This window comes from Beta vulgaris, chromosome 9 (assembly GCF_026745355.1).
Source record: "Beta vulgaris subsp. vulgaris cultivar EL10 chromosome 9, EL10.2, whole genome shotgun sequence".
Lineage (NCBI taxonomy): Eukaryota > Viridiplantae > Streptophyta > Magnoliopsida > Caryophyllales > Amaranthaceae > Beta > Beta vulgaris.
The window spans coordinates 16,327,937-16,347,553 of NC_079210.1; the positions used below are offsets into that span (position 1 = coordinate 16,327,937).

Consider the following 19,617-nt stretch of genomic DNA (forward strand, 5'->3'; position numbering starts at 1 on the left):
CCATGTAGTTTCACCACTTCTCGGGTGAATATTTCAGCCACCATGGGAGCAGAAAAAGGGTGTTTGAGTGAGAAAGTGTGCTTATTTGGTAAGTCTATCCTCCACCACCAAGAGTGTGTCCTTACCTTGTGAAGTAGGCAGTCCTTCAATGAAATCTAGATTGATATCTTCCCACACTTGCAAAGGAATGGGTAAAGGTAAAGGCTGGAGCAGCCGGCTAGGTTTCAGAGTGGATTGCTTGTTTTGCAGGCATACTTGGCACGCTTGCACATATCTTTGAACCTCCCTTCTCATTCCTGGCCAATACTATTCATTAGCCAACCTTTGATACGTCTTCAAATCTCCCGGTTACCACCTTGTGGTCCATCATGATACTCTTGGAGCACGAGTTTGACCAGGGCACAGTTGTTAGGTAACACAATTCTTCCTTTGTACTTCAATATGTTATGCTGTACAACTACGTTACTCCGACACCCTATTCAACCTCGCGTGTCGCGTGTCGACTCGACACGACGCGCGATATGACGCGCGACACGCCTGGAAATGGGCGTCGATACCCGTATCGGAAAAGTCTCGCATACCGGATACCATTTGACAAAAGTAAGAAGAAAATGCAGAGAAAAGGGTGAAAATATACCTATTTTGTTGAATTCTCTTCAAAATTTGAAATGATCTGCTAATTGAGGTCGAATTACACGAAATTTTTTCATACTTTGTTAGGGCTTTTACTCAGGAGGTTAATCCGCACAGAATGGTATGCTTGAGAAGAGATGAAGAGAGAAGAGAGAGCGATGGCGCCGGCTGCCGGCGATAGAAAACGCAGAGAAAACGCTCATTTGACAGGCTTGAAGATGAAGAGACGTGTTTTTTTTCTTTCTAATGAGGAACGCTCAATATATTTTTGTTATGGGCCTCTGTGCCACATCTTGATAAACTTTGTATGGCACATTGACACCTCAGGTGGCTTTTCTTTATAAATTTATAATACTAGTTCGGCCCAGGTGGCTTTTCTTTATAAATTTATAATCTTTGTATGTCTTATGACTTCTATATGGCACAAAGACCAAGTAAACACATTATAAATTTATAATACTAGTTCTTTTCTTTATAATTTTCTAAATATATTAGTATTGATTTTATTTTTATTAAAATAAAGTGTAGGAATTTTTTTCCGACACTTTCAATCATTGACGTGTCTAGAATATTGGTCAAGACACTCTATTGACCGTGTCGGAGTATCGGCCTAATTGTCGGAGTAGGGTGTCGGATCCTCCGATCCCTACTTGGATACGACACCCGTATCCGTGTCGGAGTAACATAGCTGCACAATATATCCCAATGGGTGCTAACTTCCCTCGTGTACCGCGTGTGTTAATTGCTGAATAAAAGGGTCTTGCTGGGGTAACCACTCGGCCCACGCAAAGGTGCTGGTTGCGGTGACCACGTTTAGCTCAGTTTCATCTTTCCCTTGCCTAGATAGAGCATTACCAACTACGTTGCTTACCCCATATCTGTAATTGATGTCAAAGGTATAGCCCAACAATTTGCTCACCCACCTCTGGTACTCCGGACCCACTTCTCTTTGTTCCATAAGGAACTTGAAGCTTTGGTGATCTGTTTTAATGGTGAATTTCCTCCCTAAGAGGTAGTGTCTCCACTTGAGGACAGAGAGAACAATTGCCATTAATTCCTTTTCATAGACAGATTTATGCTTAGCTCTAGGGCCTAAATTTTGATTGAAAAAAGCTATTGGGTGGTTGTCTTGGGAGAGGACAGCCCCTAGCTCTGCGTGGGAGGCATTCGCTTCAACCATAGAAATCTTGGTGAAACCAAGTAAGGCGAGGGTGGGTATGGCTGTCATAGCTTTTTTGAGAGCTGCAAAAGCAAGGGTGGCCTCCTCATTCCAACGAAACCCATGCTTCTTCAATAATTGGGTCAAGGGATGGGAAACCTTCGCATAACCTGCCACAAACTTTCTATAGTACCCCGTCAAACCTAGAAATCCCCTAAAAGCTTTCAAAGTCTTAGGCATAGGCCACTGGATCATGGCCTGAATTTTATCCTGGTAAACGAAACCCCCTGGGCAGAGATAATATGGCCAAGATAAGCTACTTTAACCCTCCCGAAATCACACTTCTGCAGATTTGCAAACAATTTGTGGTGGAGAAGGGTTTAAAGGGCTAAGGGGAGGTGTAATTTGTGGAGTTCAAGGGTGGGGCTATAGATGAGTATGTCATAAAAAAACCATGATGAATTTGCGGAGGTAGGGTTTAAAGATTTGGTTCATGAGGGCTTGGAAGGTGGATGGGGCGTTGGTTAAGCCAAAAGTCATAACCATGAACGCATAATGTCCTTGGCGAGTCCTAAAGGCTGTTTTTGGCTCATCCCCAAGCTTCATTCTAATTTGGTGATATCTGGATTTCAGATCCAATTTGCTGAAAATTATGGCTCCCTTGAGTTCATCCAGAAGTTCATGTATCATGGGTATGGGATGTTTATCGGGGAATGTGGATTTGTTTAGAGCTCGGTAATCTCCACAAAACCGCCAACTTCCATCTTTCTTCATAAGTAGAAGGACAAGGCTAGAGAAAGGGCTTGTAGAGGGCCTGATGATTTCAGCTTGGAGCATATCATCAATTAGTTTTTTGATTTCATCTTTTTTGTATCTGAGGGTACCAGTATGGGTGCACGCTAACGGGGTCACTACCCTCTTTCAACAGTAGTGCTCATGGACCCTAAGAGGAAGGAGTTCCTTAGGTAACGAAAAAACATGAGAGTGTTTGTTGATAATGGGCTTTAGGGAGGAGGGTATAGCTGGTGTTGGTATGCTAGACTCCACCCCTTCTAATTTGTTCATCTCCACTAATATTCCTCCCCCTTTTTTCCTTATCGCTCTCACCATTGCCTTTAAGGAAATGAGGGTCCTTCCCAGTGAAGGGTCCTCCTGAAGTGTCACCTTTTTAGTGCCTAGATTGAAAGGCAGCACCTGCGTTTTCCAATTGCTCGTCATAGTACCCAGTTTAGCTAACCATTGTATTCCAAGGATAAGGTCAGAATTTCCCACCTCTAAGGGTAAATAATCTTCAATTATCTCTATACCTTGCAGATGCAAAATAACAGATTTACACCACCTTGTCCTTGAACTTCCTCGCCGGTGCCTAGCATGACCTCCAAGGACTTGGTGGCACTGACAGGTAGGTTGAGTTTTTGAATGGCTTTGGTGGAGATGAAGTTATGGGTGGCCCCGAGATCCACCATAACTACTACCTCTTCCACCTGTATCATCCCCTTCAACTTCACAGTACGAGGAGTGGTGATCCCAAGTACGAGTTTAGGGAACTCTCCGGTTGTACAGTGGTGGACAACTCTCCTTGGGCTCCCTCGCCGTTATCTTCTAGTTCAATCTCCTCTATCTCCTCCTTATTGTCGCAAGCATCGATGATCACGCCCAACTCTCTTCGCCGGCATCGAAACCCAGGCTCCACTTGTCATCACATTTGAAGCACAATCCTCTCTCTCTCCTGTATTGCACTTCCTCCTCTGCCTTCTCATGTTTGTAGGTATTTTTTTGGTATTTTGGGTGTAAGAGTCATTGGGTTTTGTTGGTTGGGCCACTGATGACGTGGAACCACCGTGGGAATAAGTTGGCGAGAAACGGGTTTGAGTGTGGGTGGTATTCAGGCTTCGGGTTTGGCTTGGGCTAGGGTAGGGATTCTTGTAGGGAGCCAAGCATTTAATTTTGTCTTTAGCCCTAACAGCTATGGCCAGATCCAAAGACCTAGGGCTCAATAACCGCACTTTGGCCCGCACGTCATCTTTAAGCCCGCTAATAAACTGGCCTTTGGCCACTTCCTATTGCACATTTCCTAATGACGCTAAAAGCTGAATAAACCTTCTTCTACACTCCGTTACCCCCATCTTCTCTGTTTGGCGGTGGTTCAGCCACTCATTGTTCATGGAGCGTGCCTCCTCTTATTGGCCTCATTATCCATCCATCGGGGTTCTCTCCGCTAAAAAGAGGAAGATCCAACTCTTTAAATCTCCAGTTCCCAAGTACCGCAGTTCCTTGGGGGTTCCATCCAACCTCCTCTTCTTCTCCCTCGTGGACGGGGTTCCCAATGGGTCTTGGGGATGGGGTCCCTCGCCATAGCCTCGACGTGGCCTAATTCTCTGGCTGGGGGTTTGAGAGAACTGAGGTTCTCATTTCTTCTTGAAAGGCCCTCTGTTCATCGCGAATCTGGGAAATCGACACCTCCTGGGTTTCTCGAGCGCGGTTAACTCGACCTCCCAACCTTTCTTCCATGGTTATCTGATGGGCTCTTATGTCGGTGAGGGTGGTGTTTATGGAGGTAAGGTTCTGTTCTAGCTGATTTAAACGTTGCTGGCTGTTGTCTTCCATTTCTGAGCCCCTTCGCAACCTTGCTCTGATACCAAGTTGCTAGAAACCAGAAAATATTTTAGGCAAGCTCAAGGATATGGATGTATTAATGAAGGTGAATCAACTAATACACACTAACTCACTTTCGAGAGGTGAGAGTCTCTCCCAAAGGCACTCTATTACAGTATAATTTTCATGATAAAACTCCTCTCCTATCAAACTGTCATTTATACTACTAGCTACTGCTATCTACAGTGCACACGTCACTTTCTTTCTCCCCACTACTCTGGTACTGTTCTCCAGTTCAATTCTCTCCACTACTCTGGTGCCTCATCATTAGTGCTAGGGAATAATCTGTTATCCTGCTGAGTCACCACTGGCTGCTGATGTGCATTACCTCTTTTGCCCGTTCTAGAATAGGTGATGAGGATCCTTCCAGGTTGATTCCTTGCAGAATTCTTGTGCAATTAGATGATTTTGTATTTCTTATATAGTGCACGAATGAATGAAATTGAATTAAGTGTTTTGATTTTATTGAATTTATGAGTTAAGCTTATTTTGATTCTTTAAGTTACGGAATCATTAATTCAATTCAGAGTTAGATAAGTGGATCTTTGGAGATTCAGAGTTGAATTTTTGGATCTTGCACAAGATGTAGAGTGACAATTTGTCACCTAACCACTTAAATTAGTTTATCCCATATACTAGTTTTAAGGTTTTTTCTTAAGTTCGAAGACCTTGAACGATAGCTTTGTTTGGTGTGACTTAACAACGTGGGATCATCTAGGCTTTTCCTAAGTGATTTCACACCAACACCAGATTGTTTTACAACACTAGAAAGCGGAAGGGCATTTGGATGATTGTGTTTGTGTTGGCCCCACTTCCCTCCTTCTCTCTTGTTTGATAACAAACAATTTGGTGTTTAGCCATACTCTTATGGTATAGTATATCTGAAATATTCTGAATAGTTGATGGTCTCGTGGGAATAACCTCTCTTGTAACTGTTGTGTTCTTACAAGACCACTTTTGCTTGCCTTAGGTAGGAACCTTGTTGGAAACACATGTTAATCATATGGTAAGGTACACAAGGGATGGTCTTGCCATTTGTTTGCAGCTTGGGTTGTTTGCGTTGTTCGTTCCATCTCATGTATCTCTCAAACAGGGACTTACTGTTTCTCTAACGGAGCTGACTATGATGTTGCTATATCTATGTTTTAAGGTCTGATGCACTTTTGGGTATTTTAATGCAGGATTTGGAGGTAGTAATACCAGACCCTGCTAAAGTGTATACAGCTGGTATGGTGGAAGCGAAACCAGTGACAACTTCGTCACCTTCACAGCAGCAGGAGTCTCATAAGGGACTTTTTGTGGACAGAGGTGTGGGGTCTCCCAGAGTAGTCAAATCAGCTAGCGTTGAAACTTTTGCAGCTGATGTAAAACATGGTTCGGAAAACAAGGTTTTTGCAACTTTTCTTCAAATGAAGCTGTGCGAGGTGCTTTTTTTCTCCTGAATGGAGATTTTATGTCTCTTCCTTTGTTAACTTCAGACCGCAATGCCGGCAGCCGCTGGAGCAGTAGCTGCTGCAGCTGTTGCTGATCAAATGCTTGGACCGAAGGAAGACAGACATCTAGCAATTGTTCTGGTAAGCGTGGCATGTACTATTGAGTTCTAGTCTTTCGTTTGGCCTCAAGTAAAGATATGTATTTTAGCATAGTATATTTCTATCCCTCACTTTAATCTCTCTCCCCTTGTATGTTTCACTATTTTTGCTTTTATAAAGGTTGGTTTGCCTGCTCGAGGTAAGACCTTCACTGCTGCTAAATTGACAAGATATCTCCGATGGTTGGGCCATGATACCAAGCACTTTAACGTGGGGAAGGTGACTATTGTTCTTTTCCACTGCTCCTATCTTTGTTCTCCGTGGTTTATATGGACAATGGTAGGAAGACTCATTGTTTTTCTTTTCTGAACAGTATAGGCGCTTGAAGCTAGGAACTAATCAGGTAAACTTTGGTTCTTGAGGAATTTTGATTAATTAATTCAATTCCTCCATGAGAAGATAGTCCCACACACATCTGCAGGAGACTCTTCTTTCTTTCCGTTTCTCCCCGGGGGGGGGGGGGATATGTTTATATACATTATTTTCATTATGGATATTTATGCCACAGTACCTCACTTTCTGTATATTACTTTATGGATTTCACATGTTCTATTGCAGTCTGCCGACTTTTTCAGAGGTGACAATCCTGAGGGAATAGAGGCACGCAATGAGGTGAGATTTTTTTTCGGAATCTTACTGTGGTGTATAGACAATGACTGTTATTCCGGCTCTGCTAAACTATAAATTCTCTTTGTGACTTACACTTATGGTTGAAACTGAACAAGAGAATAGTTTGTTTTGTTGTTCAAGAGTAATAGCTATAAAACTTCTCCTAATCTTAATTTAAATTGGTTACGAATTCTTAATGAATGATAAGATAAAGGGCTGTATGTAATCTATGCTACTTGGGAAATTAGAAAATATACACGTGTCCTAACATAATTAACACTTTACATTGCTAATAAGAATATAATTTCCCCTCTCTCTAGGAATAAAAGTCATTGTCACATATTAGGATGCCCATAAAAGATGGTTTTATTCTTTAAACTATCAACTATATGTCTAATAATACCCATGCTGCATAGATAATGTGTAACACTCAGGGGAAGATGATAAGAGGGAGGTTTGGGACTTGGTCCTTCCCAACATTCAAGTAAAACAATTTATATTCAAATTAGTAATTGTTTTGATGAAGGCAAAGGAAGTCTTGAATCTTATTACTTTGGACTGAGGTATATGGGTCGAGTCCTTTCACCAGCAATAAGGCTTATTATTCTTTTCTTTAAGGCTCAGGCTAGAACTTTCAGAAAATGTTTTTAGCACCAGAGAAAGTTGTTCGAAGATAACAAAAGGGAAATATTGAACGCAAATTTAGGCTCTAATTAGAAAAATTGGTCGTTGGGGATGGATAGGGCTATCAACTAAATGATTGGCATGGCACACAATTGATGTGCTGTTGAAAAAAGATTGATATGGCCCATCAAAGAAGTTGAGGTTAATTGGCCGTTGGGGTTGGTTATCATATGCAATTGATGGTTAATTGAATTATATTAGGAGTATTAAATCCAATGTTTTGCTAAAGGTATGTGGTTTTTTTCCTTACCTTTTCACGAACTTCATTATTGATTTATTTCCCTACGTTTAGTTTAGGGATGCCTAACAATTGCAACCTTCTTGCGAAACGTTGTCATTTCATTACCCTGTCAGACCTTTTGTGCGCTTGATTGCTGCATATCTGAGTTAGAAGATTGTATCTGAATTACTTCTAATTTTATCTTTTGCCTCTACTAATAGGTAGCTGCACTTGCGATGGAAGATATGATATCCTGGATGCAAGAAGGCGGCCAAGTGCGTGTCTAAGTTAGATCGTTTTTTTATTGGTAGCTCTGTTTTTATGTATTTTGTTTTATTAATGAATATTTTGTTTAAGTAGGTATGTTTTATTAATGAATATTTTGTTTAGGTAGGTATAATTGATGCTACAAACAGCACCAGAGAAAGAAGAAATTTTTTAATGAAACTGGCCGAAGGAAAATGCAAGGTATATGTATCAATCGTTACTGGAAAAGATATGAAATTTCTTAATTCTTCCATGGTGGCAAACTGGAAATTGATGTTTCCGAATTCTGTTTGCATAGAAAGGTTTTGTTATATGTTGTACTCCTATATAGGGGTGCTTATCACACGTCAGCTCGTTTATCGTTTAGCTCGGCTCGTCTCGTGAGCTCGACGAGTTCGATAAGTGGAGCTCGGCTCGAGTTCAATTTGAGACAAATTAAGAATAAAAAAACAACATTAAACCTAACATAATTTTTATATTCGACATTTAAAAAAAATTGTTGACTTGTAGAATTATAGACTAAATTTAAAAAATACCACGAATAAACATATTTTATTTCATCTTTACATGCTAACCAAATAAATTACTTAGTAATATATATTAAAAAATCGACAAACTAGATCTAAAAGATTACAGAAAGAAAAAACATGAATTTTAAAAAAATGTATAAATGAATACGTATAATAACTTTTTAAAGTGTTTTAGCATATAATAACTTTTTAAAGGCTTTAAGTTATATTTTTTTTATATAAAATAATAATCGAGCATGTTCACGAGCTTTTTGAGTCGAGCTTGGCCTACTTCGGCTTGGCTCGTTAAAGTCTCGAGCCGAGCCCGAATCCAAGTTGAGCTACCACCGGCAAAGCTTTAACCGATCTTTGATCGAGCCGAGCCTGAATTGTTTGCGAACAGGCTGAGCTCATTATTACCCCTTGTCCTATACCAAGTAGTACTAGGTGAAGTGGTAAAGGATGCTCCTCAATTTCCTCATGAGCTTGAAGTCATGGGATCAAAGTTCACTATGGGCTCTTTAGCGGTGGAATTTCCTTTGCCTTCCCCAAAGGGTTTGACTTGCTTTAAGTGGTTGACCTACAAGTGTTGTCTCTTCGATAGGGTATTTAGAGTTTTTTTTATGTGATAATCATCAAAATCATAAATATTACACCATCCGCTCATTATTACTCATTACTAATATATGATAAGAAATTTAATCATGTAAAATGTTATTGAACTTGTCTCAAGACTCAATGTATATCTCTATTATATATGAAAAAATAGAAACAGGAAAAAAATGAAAATACAAAAGGATGTAACTACCTAATTAATTTTTAAAATTAAAAAGATAAAAAAGGCACACAAAAACAAAACACTGAAAATTTACAACACAGTTAGTCTCTCAACTAAATTTTTGAAAAAAAATTTAAAACCCCTGATTTAGTGGGATAAACTGATTAAAAATCCCTGATTTATGAGATGTAATTAGCAATCAATTTAATTTTCTACATGTTTTCACACGCAAAGCGTGCATATAAGGCTAGTATTTAAGATATCAACTATGTATAATTTTTAGTAATCGATCAATGTAGATAGTAATGTTCAAAGTTGTGCATTAGCAAAGCTGTTAAGTCAAATGGTAGAAATAAAAAAAGAATGCAGGAAGTATTCTTTATGTCATTAATAGTACTATTTATGATAATGATACTCCCTGTTATTTTCGTTCTCCTCTCATTTCTTTGCATGATCTCTAATGCACAACTTTAACCATGAATATCTCTAATTATACATTATTAAGAATTATTAAAAATCAATAATTTGAAAATGTACATTGAGACGAGTCTAACAAGTTCATATGACCACAAAAGTAAAATATGAGTGAACAGAAAAATAAAAAATACGGAGGGAGGAATATTAATATTATTATTGTTATTGTTATTGTTATTGTTGTCGTTATCTTGTGGGTGTGGTTGTGGTGGTAGTCGTTAACGATAAGAAAAATTTGACAATTATCACTTAGAAGTGTTGACTAGGTTGAATATGATACAATAATAAGGGGGTTAACTCAAGGCATTAGGATGAAAATGTGTAGGAATTTTGACCTGGATTTCTTTTTGGCAAAACAGTGATAATTTTCTGTGGTGGTGAGTGAATGAATAATGGATTTTTTATATATTTTCTGACAAGTAATAGAGAAATGTAGTGACTAGTGAAATACACCAAAGGGGTGTCAGTGTCACCCTTGTGCAAAAGGAGGCTAAGGACATAAAGCTCAGCTGCTTGACCTATCATGAAATCAAGAAATCTTACTATCCTATACAAAAACTTCAAAATTGAACTTGAAACCTTGACGAGGGGGAGCTAAACTCTCATAAATTCATTGATCTTTTCCCCCCTTCCCTGCGGGACGACCAGTTATTTCCACACAACTAATGAAGCGCATAACCAATATTGACTGCTAAGTAATTCGGAAGATTGCCTTACATCTCTTGATTATTTTGTTATTGATTTATTAATAAGTATCCTCTTAACAGATTATATTCTTGGAGACCTTGTGTAATGACAAAAGCATTATCGAGAGAAACATACGTCTCAAAGTCCAACAGAGCCCAGATTATGCAGAGCAGTATGTCTCTGTTCTCTTCTCTAATCGATGCCATCTTCTTCGATTTGTTTATATTCTAATTATGGTGAGATAATCAGGCCAGATTTTGAAGCTGGATATAGAGACTTCAAAAGCCGACTAGATAATTATGAAAAGGTAACTAAGTGCATTGTGATTCTGATAACTCTGCAGACATTCTTGGATGTAAGTAACACCATTATGTGTATTTTACTAGGTTTATGAGCCAGTGGAAGAAGGGTCTTATATAAAAATGATAGATACGGTCAGTGGAAATGGTGGCCAAATACAGGTAACTTTTTGTTTAGGAATTTCTTTCTTTTTATATTTTTCTATTGTCCTATTCTTCTATGTTGACCAATATTGCCCAACCAGTCTATCAAAATTTTGTAAAAGTCACAAGGTTATTTTCACTGACTGTTGTCCTTATAATACCTTATTTGCTGGTATTGTTACTCTGTTCGTCACAGTTACTCCTGAATATTTTATCAGAGTAGCAGAAAATTATGTGAAAGAGGATACAGCTTCTGCTACCTACAGCCCAAGTTTTCATGATCTTTTAGTTGAAAAGAATACTAGGAGAAGAACTGTTGAATTGAGCAAACAAAGCATATACATAACATAGTATAACAATCACACTGAAAAACAAGTAATGACTGATGGGAAGCTATCCAATCATATATCAGTTCTTAAATTAAAGAATGTGATGCACTAAGTCTTTAACTTCCCGTGACAGAGTTACTGCTTCATCTTGCATTCTATACCATTGGGTCCCTCTGAGAAAAAACTCTATCACGAGTTGTAGAGAAATGAAGAGTCAGTGGCTTTGGAACTATGAATAGATGGAAATAAGGACAAAGGGTATCCAACATGTATGGTGCAAACCAGAAGCTTTTGGTAGAAAAGATGCTTCCTGATTGAAAGATTGAGTAAATGGATAGAAAACCCTGGCTAGCTACACCCTTGACCATAGGTGCGCCTTGATGACAGATGCGTTAACTTCAAAAGCGTTGTGCAGCAGATTAGGTTGTAGCACTTTCTCAAAACGGTTTGGTGCGGTTTGGTCTGCGGTTTAATCATTTTTTTCCTCCGCAACATTAATTTTGTAATCTAAGAGTAAAAAAATGTTATTAAATATAAAGAGTCCAAATAAATATAAAGTTGACTTCGTAATTGAACATAAATAATATCAAAAGTTTTCGAGTTCTTTACCTCAAACTTCTTTTTTCAGTTGTATACTTGGATACCACGTTGTCAAGTGTATTTAAAAAAAAATAAAAAAATCATACTTCCTCAGTCGTGTTTTAAATGAAACATTGGGTGAAATGACACTATTCATTGATCAATTTTGACTCCAATTTATCGCCAAGGTATAAAGAAAAACATAGTCAAGTGGGATCTTGTTAGATTCGTCTCGATGCATATTATCAAATTATAACTTTTTTGTATTTTTTGTGTGCACAACTAAAGATATTAATGACCAATGAAGTGTGTTGAGTTGTGTGAAAAAAACAAACGTTTCATTTAAAACAGAATGGATGAAGTATAAAATTGCGGTTTACGGTGCGGTTTTGGTTTACATAAATTAAAACCCAACCCAAACCGCAAACCGTGGTTTACTTGAAATCATAACCCAAACCGTAAACCAACCCAAACTGCAAAAAAACAGTTTGCGTTGTGGTTTGGTGCGGTTCAGACCGCACTCTGAACAAACCTAATTGCATTTGTGATTCTTCGTCATATTGATTATAATTTTAACCCCATAACTTGAAAATTAGGTGAGTGATGTTTTAGAAAGCAACTCAATAGTATAGTGGGTTAGGTCTCATATGAACACATGAGAGTGCTAAGAACCAAGATAACTCTAAGCTATAACAGCAGATTTAGAGGAATTAAGAAGAATTTCTAATGGATATTGGAAGAAAAACTACTAAGATATGATTGTATTGATGATAAACACGGATTACAACCTAACCAACATTCGAGAGGTTGGAGCTCTCCCAAGTAACCATTTCCCTCACTCAACTTATCAATTTTCAAGATGCCTTTTCCCTTCTAACTCCTCTATATTTATACTACTCCCCTTAGCAAACTACCCCACTTATTCCCCAAGTAAACTAAAGAGATAATATCTAAAATACCCTCCCCCTACAATATTAGTTCTTAGCATTACCGGCCCCCTAAACTTCCACCTTGTCCTCAAGGTGGGTCATAGTCATCACTAAATTCTTGGCCTCTACTCGTATATTTAGTGTCTTGCAGCCCTTCAGCCCCAAGCCTAGGTTATGCTTCAGCTCATGTTGCAGCTCCTCATATAGTTCTCTGGCTGGAGTGATTGCCTCAACTATAATGAAAAAGTCCTGGAAGTGATGAAGGAAGGAGTGTCTGAAGTGGTCTGGTGTGTTGGTGTTATGGGCTTGTGGCTTGAAAAGTTCGGGTTCAAAAATATGGAGTGGAGAAGTGAATGGAGCTGTGAAAGGAGGAATTAAAAATTTTGGAACTGGTGGGTTGAAGATGTTGGTGGGAAGAATTGTTTTTAAAATATGTAGTGTAAGGGCCAAAAAATGGGTGGAGTAAGTATGGTTTTTGGCTGTGAGCAGGCCCATTTTTTGAGTCAATTCCCTAAAAGCTGGCAGTACAGCGCTCTTAATTGCATTGTTGTGGGCCATCGGGCTCCAAACATATATTCCCAGGAGCCTGACTTCCTTGCTGATGTCATTAGCTTGGCCCATTGCACACTTTCCCTTAACAGCCTCAAGATCTTTTCCCACTTTTGTACCCCAAGCACGTGGCTTCACCATCCTTTCCTTCTTGCTTTTGTCACTTTTCTGGCAATTTACCAGTTTGTCCTTACTACCCTCATCTTCTAACGTTGGCTTCCTCACCAAGCTAACAGTTATCTGATGCACTCTTTTTCCCTCCTGCTTAATTTCTGGAATTTTCTCCACCAAATCCCACCACCCAACGTTACCACCATACCTATCTACACCGGCCAAGAAGCCCGGTCCTCCACTAACATTTTCGCCAGAGACAAAGCCTGAACAACTATCCGTTCTCTCACCGGAGAATTTCCCAGGTCCACCACCTGACCACTAGCTGCTGATCCACCCTTCACAAATCCCCCTCTTCTGTTCAGGCCACCACAAGTGGTGGTTCCTCCGTCATACTCATATTTCTCGTCCAAGAGCACTGGACTACCATCGGACCCACTTCCACCGGCACCACCAGGTTCAAATGACTCTTCTCTTTTCTTTCCAAACAACCTAATTCGACTGGAACCACCAAAACCACCGCGATTGTAGCCTCTGCCGGATTCGTAGCCTAGTGCACCTAACGTGCTTCCAGCTGCAACACAACCAGATTTATTTACGGCACCACCCGATCCACCAGTATAACCCCCCGAAAAATCACCACGCCTTCTACTAGCCTTGTAATCTGCTCCCTCCGAGAAGTTTCTTCCACAAGTGGTGGTCCCTGGACCTCCATCTCCGTCGTCCCTGAAAACTTTTCCATGACAACCACTCGACTTTACCTTTTCCAGATCTGTGACCACCTCTTCTTCGTCCACCTCTGAAGTTTTGTGGTCGTCTTCCTCCTCAAGCTCTTCTCGAAGTAACTTTAACTTTCGTTGGATTGGAGAGAACGCTTCATTGATTATCTTCACCAGATCTTCTTGAAGTTTCTCAAAACTTCTTCGCACGTTTTCCTCCACCTCTTTTGCGATTTCCTTTCCAATCTCCTTCATTTTCAGACCAGGAGCTCTGGCAACTTCCATGGCAGATTATTTTTTATTTTATTTTTATTGTTTTAAAAAAAATCCGAAAATCAGGCGCTTAATCTCCCAGAATAGTGCTGCTCTGATACCATTTGCTAAGAACCAAGATAACTCTAAGCTATAACAGCAGATTTAGAGGAATTAAGAAGAATTTCTAATGGATATTGGAAGATAAAACTACTAAGATATGATTGTATTGATGATAAACACCGATTACAGCCTAACCAACATTCGAGAGGTTGGAGCTCTCCCAAGTAACCATTTCCCTCACTCAACTTATCAATTTTCAAGATGCCTTTTCCCTTCTAACTCCTCTATATTTATACTACTCCCTTAGCAAACTACCCCACTTATTCCCCAAGTAAACTAAAGAGATAATATCTAAAATACCCTCCCCCTACAATATTAGTTCTTAGCAGAGAGGATCAACTTCGAAGTAAGTTGGTAGGATGTAGGATTGTACACAAATAGTTCCATGTTTAGTTGATGACTCCAATTAATCTGTTAAGCGATAAACTATCGAATCCACAATGCCATCAGGTTGTAAATTTAGTACAAATATTCAAAGACATCTCATAGGAAATTTGATTCAATGAAATTCGACATGTTTGTAATACGCTTTCTTGAGCATAGTTTTTCATCTTATAGAATAGTGTGTACTTATGTACTTCACCAGAAAAGGGTTCAAGTACTTATTTCTCAGCAAACAATTTGGAGAGGGTGGGTGTTGGGGGGGGGGGAGAGTTGCTGTTGAGCTTCCTTTTTCATTTAATGCTTAAAATGCTAGATCCAAGTTCTTGTTGATCCAAAACCTAAGATTGATGTCTGCCAGATTAGCATATGAGTAAAAGCAAGGAACTAAGGTGTTTTTTTTTCTTCTGGAGTTTGTTTGAAACATGCTGGCAGCTCGGTAATAACACTCTTTGTATTGGCCTGGGGTTGGCAGCAGCGGTGAAGATCTAGACTCTAGAGGATTTTGTATATCTGAAGAAAAACAAAGTTATGGATTGTGTAGGGAAGAAACGACTAGGTAATGTCAATAAAGTGAATAGAATAGAAAAAAACCATCCAAAAGGATGGCCTTGATTTGGTATACAACCTAATCTGATGCTAAACTCATGGATGCTATCAAGAATTTTGAACTTTGATTCGTTCAAATTATGTCTACATAAGAAAGCATGTGAGGGAATGTTTATAACTAGACATTTCATTGGGAATAAGAAAACATTTTAATCTCCTAATATAACATGAAATGCCAACTATGGTAGATTGATATCTTAAAGAGTTACTAACCTAATAAAATACCTCTAAACAATATTGATAGTAGTGTCATGATAATATTGACAGTTCTTGAACTTCTAATTACTGAGTTTCCATGCACTAAATGAGTAGATGGTCCTGCAGAATGTCCAACAGACATGGCAAATCATCAGCCAATAAGATTACTCTATCCCCAACAAGAATATTATAACTTATAAGTGTTCTGACATCTTAGAAGTTATGCTATACCTCCAATTTTTGGTAGATGCATCACATTGACTTTTATACTACTTCGAAACTAACTTTGACCATAATCCCTCTGTTTTTTTTTTGTTTCTTTTTCACTTGGAATCTTGACACTATTCATACTTGGAGAGAATCTTCTCACTTTATAAGAAATAATATAGTCATGTGGGTCTTGTTTGATTCGTCTCAACTAGTACTTTATTAATATTCAATGGTTATAATTTTTAATAATATATAATGAAAGATATTTAAGCTTAAAAACGTGCATCTGGAGACGCACACATGAAAGTGAGAATGATAAAAAACATATGGAGTTTTTAAGTGCTAATATATAAAGATAAATGTCACTATAATACTTGTTGATGGGTTAATCTCAATGTATATTTCCAGAATATTATTTTTATTTAATAATTTTTAATGATATATAATTATACATATTAATGGTCAAAGTTGTGCATTGACGAGTCTGCCGAATCAATATCTATGTATAAGTTGAAAACCAGGTTAGCACAGGTGTGATATAACAATAGAAAAGTCAGATGATAGCAACTAACAATGGGCACATATATATGAATGAGGACATAGCAGAAAATCGTTAGGCATTGTTCTTGTCTCCATAACATTTTCTTAAGGAAAAATCAATTTAGATAAGGGGATAATAAGGATTTTGAAGTCCACATTAAATAATAAAAAGGATTATAAGGTTAGATAAAGCTTATCAATTTTTTTCATTAGAAAAAATCAGATAAGTTGAAGTTTGTCTTTGCTACATCACCGCATTGTAACACGTATTGTAAAGGTTCTTGAGCTTATTATGGCCGTGATATTTGGTGCGAAAGTTGATTACCATCTGATGAAGCTCATGTAACCCTTGATATTGGTTCCATGATCTGTATCATAATCTCAAATGAGATTTAAAAAGTTATCTTCAATTAAGTTCAAATAAGCTTAGATAAGGTAAATCAAAGACCAGTGTGTTCATAAAAGTCGTGAGAAGTTGAAATAAGTTGAGATAAGGACTCAAGAAGTTTGAAAGAGAGAGAATGCCTTGATAATTTCCATACTCCATCAGTCTTTCTCTCAATTTTGCCATATGTGATCATTTATTTGCTTATTAGCTTGTTGATTTTGGCTCGATTCTTTTTGTTTTCTTCCTGTGGAACATTTCTTGCCAGAAGTCTGAACTTTTGCTGCAGTAATGCTGAATAGCGTCTTTGCTTGTTTTAACCCGTACATTTTGTGTTGAGAGACCTTTTCTTGGTGCAGGTGAATAACATAAGTGGGTACCTTCCAGGGCGGATTGTTTTTTTCTTGGTATGTCTCTATGTAATTTATTATTGCATTTATTATTCTATAAGTAGATACATTAACTTATTCTTATAAATTGGTTAGTTTTTGAAGACACCTTTCATTTTGGGGGTTCTTTAGGTACTAAGGGTGCTTTTGGTTGCTATGGGGTAAAGAGAATGGAATCAAGAAAGGGTAGAGGGAAAAGGAAAGCAAAACCCTTAGATTTAAAGTGTTGTTTGGTTAGTACAATATCATTCCTCTTTCTTCCTCCTTTTACCATTCTTCCACCATAGCACCTGTGTTGTTGTACCCCTGTGGCCTCTCCCCACCTTAGCAACGCCGCCTCGTTGTCGCCCCTTCCCATCGTTCCTGCCGTCGCCTTCTCGCAGCGGTTCTCCCCCTCCCCTTCCATGCGGCCGTCGCCTTCTCCCCCGTACCTCCCCTTCCCTGCGTCATCTCCCTCCCTTTCCCTCCGGTTTGTAGTTCTCTTGCTGCGTCGTTCTTGTTTTTTATTTCTAGGGTCGGTGCCTTGTGAGTGAGTTGTTTAGGTGGTGGCTGGTGGCTTGATTGGGCTGGAGGGGTCGGGTTGCGGTGGTTGGGTTGGGGTTGTGGTGGTCTGATTCAACAACTTGCTCAATCTAATCATGAGTTCTTGAGCGTATTTGATGCATTGGATTATACAGGGCTGTTCATCTATCGAAACTCGAACATGAATTGGTGTTAACATAAGTTATTCATTGTAATGCAGGTGAATACCCATCTTACCCCCCGTCCAATATTACTTACTAGGCATGGTGAAAGTCGAGATAATGTCAAAGCCAGAATTGGTGGTGATTCTTTTCTAAGGTGCACTCTATGTGAAATGCTAAATTTGCTTTATTATGATGTAGTCTTCTTTCTCAGCCTATTAGTTCTCTGTGTATATCTTAGTATCACAAACAGCTACTCTCTGGTATTATTTATTCTTTACTTCTATGGTTGAAAGTTGAAATTTCTAGATGCATGCTAAATATCAACAATTGAATAATGACTACACATATCCAATGAGCAATGTGTAGTAGTTTGATGCTATGTTACTCAGACACGGATTGAGTGTCTACTCGGATACGGGTGTCCAAGTGTCCGACTCGGCTATTTTGTAGAAAAAAGTCAAGTTTTTAGTTTAAAATGAAGTATCCAAGTAAAGTGTCGTGTCGGACGCGACACGACACCCCGTTTTTGAGGTAAATGAAGGTGTCGGAGTAACACTGGTTTGATGCATCTAGACTATCTTTAACCTATGAGTAATATATTTGCCTTCACATCATCAGTTGCCGTGCAATGCCCATTTATTCTGTCTTTCTCATTAAAGGTCTTATTGTGGAGATGACTGAATTCATGGCCAGTAGACTTAACTGATGAGATGGAAAATAAATTTGCTTGATGCCAATTCAGCTTTGGATAAGAAAATCAGATGGCAGTGTGCTGCTTAACACCTCAATTATATGGACTTATTGTGTGTGCCTGTACATGGTATATTGCTACCATCAAGTTAACAGCTTCACGAGAAACATTTGTCTCCTCTTGTGTTTGGTTGGATATCCTAGAAACCAGTTTGGTATCTATACAACAATGACAAAAGACTTCATGTTCACAGATTGAACTACAGGAACGGTTTTAAAAAATCATATGGTATTTATTAAAATATGCAAGTGCCTAAGATGTCATCCCTGTGAAAATACTGAAGAATCGTATCAAGTTGAAAGTTTTTTCAGCAGCTTAATATAAGATCATTGAACTTTCTCACTGTGGCTTTTTTCATTCACATAGCTAGGCTGTCTGGGCCTATTTTTTGGTCCTTTTATTTATGCTGATGTGTTTGCCATGCTGGTTGACTGGTCAGTTTGATGCTGTCCACTTTACCCAGGAAAATATATCAAAATTATGATTAGGATTTTTTGTTCAAAACCACCTCAACTTTTCACGTTTTTAGAAACTCCCACCTTAATGAATTTTTTTTATAAATTTCCACCTACCATTTCCAATTTTATTAAAAACTCCCACCACTTAACGATTTTTGTTAAATTTCGTTAACAAAACCGTTAAGTAGACCTCACATATGCATTTTATTATTAATTTATGCTGAAATCGAAGTCAATTTCATCAATTTAAGGGCAAAATCTCAACAATTTTGGAGCAAGTTTGGAACGAATTATAACTATTTGGAAAGACTTGCAACTATTTCAAGTTCAATTTTGTTAACAAAATGTATATGAGGGACCCACTAAACGGTTTTGTTAATGAAATTTAACAAAAATCGTTAAGTGGTGGGAGTTTTTAATAAAACCGAAAATGGTAGGTGGAAATTTATAAAAAAAAATCATTAAGGTGGGAGTTTCTAAAAACATGAAAAGTCTAGGTGGTAAGATGCAATTTATCCTTATCATTATTGGGAAAAAAAGCAATAGTACTTTTTGAAGTTATAAATTCAAAAGCTTTCTTTTATAACTTACATGTTAATACATTACCGTGGGGAATGATGGATGATTATTACTTGAGGAAGTTGAGGTGACTTGATTTGAGTGTAAGAGCCATACAGTGACGGTTATATTAGTTTATAGGAGGCAGATG

At 38.4% G+C, this 19,617-nt stretch overlaps 1 protein-coding gene across 5 annotated transcripts in view; it reads left to right on the plus strand.

The window, feature by feature from the left end:
- Nucleotides 1–19,617, plus strand: part of LOC104903114 (6-phosphofructo-2-kinase/fructose-2,6-bisphosphatase) — a 33,641-nt gene that overhangs the window by 3,823 nt on the left and 10,201 nt on the right. For all 5 annotated transcript variants that reach the window (XR_007270119.2, XR_007270121.2, XR_007270120.2 and 2 more), the window contains exons 5-16: nt 5,629–5,835; nt 5,926–6,021; nt 6,160–6,258; nt 6,353–6,382; nt 6,598–6,651; nt 7,774–7,827; nt 7,943–8,020; nt 10,348–10,439; nt 10,517–10,574; nt 10,654–10,728; nt 16,984–17,031; nt 17,756–17,853. Coding sequence is in view for 2 of the 5 variants with exons in the window: in XM_048636937.2 (XP_048492894.1) it covers nt 5,629–5,835; nt 5,926–6,021; nt 6,160–6,258; nt 6,353–6,382; nt 6,598–6,651; nt 7,774–7,827; nt 7,943–8,020; nt 10,348–10,439; nt 10,517–10,574; nt 10,654–10,728; nt 16,984–17,031; nt 17,756–17,853 (989 nt within the window). In the remaining 3 variants the exon portion in view is untranslated. The remainder of the gene's footprint in view (nt 1–5,628; nt 5,836–5,925; nt 6,022–6,159; nt 6,259–6,352; nt 6,383–6,597; nt 6,652–7,773; nt 7,828–7,942; nt 8,021–10,347; nt 10,440–10,516; nt 10,575–10,653; nt 10,729–16,983; nt 17,032–17,755; nt 17,854–19,617) is intronic.